General features: G+C 32.1%; 1 protein-coding gene across 1 annotated transcript; it reads left to right on the forward strand.

The window, feature by feature from the left end:
* Nucleotides 1-5813: 5813 nt before the first annotated feature.
* On the forward strand, nucleotides 5814-8341 carry LOC145047808 (putative receptor protein kinase ZmPK1). Its single transcript, XM_078996173.1, has one exon. It carries the CDS (start codon nucleotides 5874-5876, stop codon nucleotides 8247-8249), a length of 2376 nt encoding a protein of 791 aa, XP_078852299.1. The 5' UTR covers nucleotides 5814-5873; the 3' UTR covers nucleotides 8250-8341.
* The last annotated feature ends 274 nt before the right edge of the window (nucleotides 8342-8615 follow it).

The following is an 8615-nucleotide window of genomic DNA, read 5'->3' on the forward strand; positions in this document are numbered from 1 at the left end:
CACAAAGCGGGTGTGAATTACCATGCAAATTCACATGGTGCCTTCATTGTAACGATCACCTATTCGATGTGCCGGTAAACCACACACGCTCCATCGAACTATGATGAACAATGAATCACCCTTTGCCACCTTCGCTTAGAACCAATTAGTGTGCCGGTAAACCACACACGCTCCACTAACATCTTAGCAAGGTGCAAAGTGTAATTTCATGGGATTGCATCAATTCACTTTTCCTAAAGTAACTAAGATTGGGAAATTTAAAAAAAATTAGTTACTTTGTATTTCTTATTATACTTTTAATGAGAGGATGAGGTTGCCCTATCCTACCCGTTCGGCTAACGACCCTCCACCAATCAAGCAAGCGGTGGGTGTGAGTGTACACCCATTAAGCGCCATTTTATAGGCCGCAACCTTATACCCACCTTATAGATTGGCTTCGTGAATGAGGCCTACTAGCGGTAAGACTAGCATTTAGTTATACATATATATATTAATCTAGTAATGTCATATAAGTATAGGGTTGCATTTTAAACTTTTCAAAATCTAGGGTTTGAAATTTAAGTTGTCTAAATTAAAACTTTTAATCACAAATATAAATTTCAAAACTTTAGGGTAGGTTTTAAACACTTAAAAACATAGAGGATCAAATAACAAATAATTCCAATTAACAATTAATATTCTAATTATCTTTATTTGATTTATCTTGATTTCTTTGAAGATAATTACCAAAATAATTAATCATTATCATATATGGAAATTAAATATTCTATTAGATGATAAATATCTTTAATTAGATCAAGATAATAGTCATATTTATCAAAAAATCGGATTTACATTGATCTAATATGATTAAGGTAAGTTTCCATAAGATAATTATGAAAAAATCCCGAATCTGGCCATTCCTGACGCCTGGACTCCCCAAGTCACAAGGGGACTCGCCGAGTCAGGCCTACTCGACGAGTCCACCTTGGAACTCGACGAGTCAGTGACTCAAAACCCAAAAAATCGAATTTTGCAGGTTTGTTTCAGTTAATCAAGCAACAATTTAAAGAAAACCAAGCTAGGCTCTGATACCACTGATGGGTTTTAGCCATAAGAACTTTCCTATGTGCGCATGCAAAACCCTAATGCTTAGATCTAGGCTTTCTAATAAACATGCTTTTGAATCCAAGACTTCTAATGGCTAATTAGGTTAAACAACAATATTGAAACAGATCTAGAATCATACCTTTGAATTCCTTGTTGATCTTGTTTGTCTTGGAGCTTCTAGAGTCACAATTGTCACTCCTCTAATGGCTTACAAACACCAATAGCAAGCAAGATGATTTAGGAGAGAGGAGAGGGGAGGAAATCGGCCAGGGGTTCCTTGCTTAAGGTTGTGTGTCGAATTCCCTCACCCATAGGGTCTATTTATACTATTAGACTCCTTAAGGGTTTCACCCTAAACCCTAATTGGATAATCTTCTCTTAAGGCTATCCAAATCCATTCCATAGATAACCCTATGGACGATTTGAGCTATCCTAAAGCTCTTAGAATCCGTCCAAGGTATATCCTAATGGATTTACAGTCTAAAGTCTAACTATCAAACAATTGACAGTTTATACCCTCTTATTTAATTAATCTCTTTAAGTCACCAAACTAATACCAATTAATTTATGACTTATATTAATCAAATAGCCAAATATTATTCCTTATAATATTTACTCTCTCTTAATAAATCATCCTTCAAGTTGCTATGGTGAAGGCAACCCAAAAGGACCATGCACAACCGAATATAGTTATAGCCTTAGACCTTATTTCAACAGGTATCGACAACACATCTCACCAATCTATGCAAACTTTCTCGTGCAATTCGCTATGACATTCTCATAGAGTCATCAATAAAATCAGGCGACACATTTTTTTAAAGCAACACATTTTCGCAACCCTATAAAACCTCGTTTGCCTCTCGCATCATACCTCATTTGGAAAATTTCATGCCTAAACATATATTTAATTTGTATAAAAGTGTGAATTTATGTTATCTAAAAAACAATTATATAAAAAGTGTATTTATGATACCTCATTTCCAATGCATTGGCTATCCGTTGAAACATGTTTTTTTCGCAAACAAAACATTCGTTTGAAATCGCTAGGTTGGTGGACACAATTATCCACAAAATAATCATGTACTAGATGTCTATGCCTTTCTGCACGATCTTTGTCTGACGTCGCACGTCTTGTTAATAGTGGAGTTGGCTCTGGTGGTAGCATGTCCGTAGAATATTAGTATATCATACTCACAAAGATATCATGGTCGTCGTTATCACCATTGTATGGATGAAAAATAGAAAAGAAAAGGCAATTGAAAGAAATGTGTGATAAAGAGAAATTGATAAATTTTGTAGGTAAAATTGAGATAAAATATGTGTATTTACAATAGATATAAATGAGATTTTTTTTGGGGGGTTTGTTGCCCTTTTAGACGGTCTAAAATATTACCGTTTGAAAAAATCGCAAGAGAAATTATCTACGTTCCCTCCCGTTACCTCGAACACGGCTAATGTCATAACACTAAAAAAACGCCATCCAGAGGCGGTGTTTTCGGCATTATGACGCCATTTTTTCGTTGCGACATCGGAAAAACGCCCACTCCTATTGCGCGTAAGGAGTGGTCTTAATGGTCCTTAAGTATGATAAAATTACAAAATGGTCAATGTTTAAGATAAAATTATAGAAATGATCTTTATGTAATCTATCTATACTATACTATATTATATTATAAAAAAACATATTTTTTCTTTTACCACATGTATCTAAAATTTTTATGACTTTTTAATTTCTTTCAAATAATAATTATAAATTGGTTAATGATATTGAATAAATCTAAAACCTAAATTATAATTCTAAATTAACTAAACTTTAATATTAAAATAACATCTTTTACTATTATAACTTTTAACATATTATATACTTAATTTAATTTGTATATTTTGAAAGGAACATATATGGAAAAGCTCAATCAATTATACATGTGATGATGCAAACAAGCAAAAAATGGATGCACAATCAGTTTTCTTGAGTGCTACACACCCTTTAGAATTTATGAGAGACTGGTGCATATCTGGTTTAAAGGAAAGAATTTAGCATGATCATAACGTGGATACCTACCTAATATCCATTCAGAGTGTCATCCGACAAGATCTTAACCGTGTTAGGAGGAAGTGAGAAGATGTTTGGTGGCAACTTATGAGTGTGAATGAATGTATAATTTGTACAAAACTTTAAAACAATTTTAAATTACATAGTATGTTCTGGTAAACAACTTTATAAAAAATATGTTGTAAATGTTTTGAAATTGTGTGATGTTTTAATGTTTTTGTAGTTAAATTTATTGTTTTTGCTTTTTTGTTCAAGAAAACTAGAAAAAAATAGGAACAAAATGTAAATTTTATACATCTATAGGAAGGATGTTTCATTGCTATTGGTTTGGCTATGATATACTTTATTTAATATTCTTTTAATTTTTTAAAGATATATAGCCACAAACCAACGTCGACGATATGTTGTCTCTAAGGCTAAAGAGTGTAATATTTTTTTTTAATGGTAAAAATGTATCACATAAACGTTACGTAAATATTTTTTTTTCTTACCAACCTCTGCATATGATAGGATGTGCTAATATTTTTGCCTATACAATTATTTCCAAACCATAACCATATACAACTCTTATATTTTTTTTCTGATGTATACACGTACAACACGGATTCGACTTCATAATGCACACACATTGTTTTCATCAACAAAAATATTCTAACCGTAACGTATTGCCACCGGAAAAAAATGGACCGGAAAAAAATGGACCAAGAAGCTGGTAATATATGCCACCTAGGAATGTCGACAGTAAAACCATTATGACACCGTTCAGCCTAAAATATTACATATACCGACAAAAGTATTTATTATGACTAGGCTATGGAGACGAAGGCTTTAGGGATGACTTTTTGTTGCAGCCACCTGGGGCGACAACATTTGAACCTATAACAACGACGAGTTTTTGACCATAATAGGATGGATGGAAAAAATATTTACCATTTTAGTGTTCTTTCAAAACTATTTACCATTTTAGTGTTTTTCTTCTTTTTCTTTATTTTTTAGTTTTCTTTTCAGTTTTTTTTTTAATTTAAATATCTGATTTTTCTGTTTTTCTTTTTTATTCCACTTTTTATTGTTTTTTTCATTTTTCTTTACTTTTTAGTTTCTTTTTAGTTTTTTTTTTTTAAATTTAAATATCTTATTTCTTTTTCTTTTTTATTCCACCTTTATATATATATATATATATATATATATATATATATATATATATATATATATATATATATATAAATGACAACTTTCATTTTAGTTTTTTTATCATTTTTTACTGTTTTTTAAATATATGTTTTTTTTATTTAATTTTTTCTGTTTTATTTAAATATCCGATTTTCTTATACAACCTTTTTACCATCAAATTTTAGCCTCAACATTAAAAAATCATCAAAAACCACCACTATAATCAAATTTTAAGGTGCAAAAATTCCAACATTCACATACAATGTTTTTAAAGTGAAAAAAAAAATCTCAACATTGTTTCTTACAAAAAACATTGTAGGTGAATGTCACCACAAAAAAAATCCAACATTGTTTATTACAAAAAGAAAAACATCACAATTAGCTTCATATTGAACCGGTAAAAAATCATTACCTGTAAAAAATATATATATTATTTTTTAAATTACCTTGGCATAGACGGACATCTATTAAGTGGATGACTCTCCAACTATTCTCGAGCACGCGGATTTAACGGGACATAATCGAAAACGATGTCCGTCTATACCAAGGTAATTTAAAAAAATAATATTTTTATGGTATTTGTTATAGTTATTCTCTTGTTATTATTATTTTTTTTACAAGTAATAATTTTTTACCGGTTCAAGATGAAGCTAATTGTGATGTTTTTCTTTTTGTAATAAACAATATTGGGTTTTTTTTTGTGATGTTTTTTTGTAAGAAACAATGTTGAGATTTTTTTCACTTTAAAAACATTGTATGTGAATGTTGGAATTTTTACACCTTAAAATTTGATTATAGTGGTGGTTTTTGATGATTTTTTAATGTTGAAGCTAAAATTTGATGGTAAAAAGGTTGTATAAGAAAATCAGATATTTAAATAATACAGAAAAAAACAAATAAAAAAACATATATTTAAAAAAACAGTAAAAAAAAACTAAAATGAAAGTTGTCATATATATATATATATATATATATATATATATATATATATATATATATATATATATATATATATATATATATATAATAAAAATGTGGAATAAAAAAGAAAAAAAAAAGATATTTAAATTAAAAAAAAACTGAAAAGAAACTAAAAAGTAAAGAAAATTAGAAAAACAATAAAAAGGAGGAATAAAAAAGGAAAAAAGAAAAATAAGATATTTAAATTAAAAAAAAAAATCTGAAAAGAAAACTAAAAAGTAAAAGAAAAAAGAGAAAAACACTAAAATGGTAAATAATTTTGAAAGAACACTAAAATAGTAAATATTTTTTCTACCCATCCTATTATAGTCAAAAACTCTAACAACGACAAACGTACTCTCGTTCGAAATATAATCAGAAAATTAAAAAAAAAAAAATTAAATTAATACCAATAATTTAGTGACCACGTTATATACACATATGTAACAGTGTTATTCTAACAGTTGAAAATTGAAATCATGTTTAAAGTCGTTATTTGCGTCAACAAAATATTTTATTTTATTTATAGTACAAAAACCTAGTATCTTTCTTTATCAAGCTAGAAGAACATTTGCTTCAACTTATTCCAACAGCTGAAATCATGGCTGTACCTTTTCATTTTCATGTTTTTGTTCTTACAATATCAACGCTTTCCCAGATACCAATATCATCATCTTCTTCTTCTTCTTCTTCTTTCTTAGCTCGAGGATCATCTCTATCTGTTGATAACGACGATGACATTTTAGTTTCACCCAACGGAATTTTCACCGCCGGTTTCCATCAAGTCGGAGAGAATGCTTATGGCTTTGCTGTCTGGTTCTCGGAGCAACCCGCATACCGGAGTCGTACAGTGGTCTGGATGGCTAACCGAGATGCACCCGTAAACGGAAAACACTCGACGCTGTTCATATCGGAAGATGGGAATCTCGTTTTGACGGATGCTGGTGATCATCAAAACGTCATTTGGTCAACAAAGGCGAAGTCAACATCTTCTTTACTGCAACTGCAACTCCATAACACAGGTAACCTAGTGCTCAATGGAGGAGAAGAAAACCCTCTTTGGCAAAGCTTTGATCATCCCACCGATACCCTTCTTCCAAATCAACTCTTCACTAAGAAAACCCAACTTGTTTCTTCAAGAAGTTTCACTAATTACTCTTCAGGGTTCTATAAGCTCTTTTTTGATAACGATAGCATTCTTCGACTTCTTTATGATGGCCCACAAACAACTACTGTTTTCTGGCCTCATCCGAGTTTAAGAACTTGGGAAGTTGGGAGATTCCAGTATATTGATAGTCGAAGAGCAAGCCTTGACTCCGATGGTGAATTCAACTCATCTGATGGTTTTAGTTTCAGATCTTCTGATTTTGGAATGAGAACGCAAAGAATTATGAAGATCGATACAGATGGTAACTTAAGAGTTTACAGCTTCGATGAAAGAAGATTGAAATGGGAAGTTCAATGGCAAGCTCTTTCTCATCCTTGCCAGATTCATGGTGCTTGTGGTCCAAACAGTCTCTGTTCTTATTCTCCAGATTTCGGAAGAACATGCGCTTGTTTACATGGATACAAGAAGGTGGATTCTCAAGATTGGAGTTCTGGGTGCGAACCTGAATTCCAGCTATGCACGCAAGATGGGTGTGATGATTTCATTGAGCTTCGTCATGTAGAATTCTATGGCTATGATGTTCGATTGATCATCAACTGCACTCTTGATGCTTGCAAGAAGGATTGCTTAAAGGATGACACTTGCAGGGGGTTTCAACTCGGATGGAGGAATGACATCCCCTATTGCTTCATAAAAACTTCTTTGCATAATGGGTATCAAATGGGAGTCGATTATTTGATGTATATCAAACTACCAAAGAGATTAGTATCATCTTTTACTCAGAAACCCATCATCCAATCAAGCTTCAGTTGTCCAGACGCTGTGCTCTCCCCCATCATGAGGACTTACAAGACAAAACATGATATGAATTCGAAGTTGCTTGAGTTCGTGCTAGTGTTCGGATGCATGATAGGGTTCATTGAGATCGTTTGTGTAGTGATATTCATGTATTGTAGCAGTAAACACCCATCCGCAACAGAGAAAACTTATTTTCCAGCTGCCACAGAGTTTCGGAAATTCACTTACAGCGAATTGAAGAAGGCAACACGCAATTTCAGTGATGAGATTGGGAGAGGTGGTGCTTCAATCGTGTATAAAGGCAGGTTAGCAGACAACAGGATCGCAGCAATTAAAAGGCTCACGAACACTAATCGCCAAGGAGAAGCTGAGTTTCAAGCTGAAATAAGCACGATTGGGAGACTGAATCACATGAACTTGATACAGACATTGGGTTATTGTGCTGAAGGAAATCATAGGCTTGTTGTATATGAGTATATGGAGAAAGGATCATTGGCTGAAAATTTAAGCTCTGGTCATAAACTTGATTGGGCGACTAGGTTTGATATAGCGAAAGGTATTGCGAAAGGGTTAGCTTACTTACATGAAGAATGCTTGGAATGGGTTCTACATTGTGATGTGAAACCCCATAACATATTGTTGGATGCGAATTACAACCCTAAAGTCGCAGATTTTGGTCTTTCCAGATTGTTGGACAGAAGAAGTGGTATCAGCGAATGGAACTTTTCCGTGATGCGAGGGACTCGAGGTTATATGGCTCCTGAATGGGTTTTAAACCTTCCGATTACCTCGAAAGTTGATGTGTTTAGCTATGGGGTGGTGATATTGGAGATGATAACAGGAAGAAGTCCAGCAAGCATGAATGAAAATGACGAGATTAAGCGTGCCCTAATTGATAGGGTGAGAGATAAGATTCAAGGGTTTGATGAGATTGTGGATCCTTGGATAAGGGACCAATTTAATGAGACTGTGATGGAGAATCTTGTTAAAATTGCATTACAGTGTGTTGAGGAAGACAGAGAGGCAAGACCCTCAATGAGACAGGTAGTTGATATGCTTCTCCATGTCTGACATTCAAGTGTAGATTGATGTCGTTGTTCTTCACACTTTGAAGTTTGAAATGTGAGAAATTTTTGCAATGGGTTTCGAATCTTGTTTTGGAAGATAGCGAAACGATTTTCGTTTTAGAACAATTAAATATATATAAATATTTGAAAATTTTGAAATTACAATAAAAATGAAAAAATTATTGAATTATTAAAATTAAAGTGATTTTTTTTTTTAATTTAAACAAACCATTTAGATAAAATAATCAAAGCAAATTAATGAGATTTTATTTTTAAAAATTGAAATTATAAGGAAAATCCACTAATAAAATTGATATGCATTTATTATTGAATTTAAATAACATATGGAATTTAATAAAATAAGAAAATC

The sequence above is a fragment of the Lactuca saligna genome, chromosome 5, assembly GCF_052625555.1.
Source record: "Lactuca saligna cultivar CGN05327 chromosome 5, ASM5262555v1, whole genome shotgun sequence".
In the NCBI taxonomy this organism is placed as follows: Eukaryota; Viridiplantae; Streptophyta; class Magnoliopsida; order Asterales; family Asteraceae; genus Lactuca; species Lactuca saligna.

What these genes read in the sequence shown, in the direction of transcription:
- LOC145047808 (XM_078996173.1), top strand. Translation starts at nt 5,874, where the DNA reads ATGGCTGTACCTTTTCATTTTCATGTTTTTGTTCTTACAATATCAACG.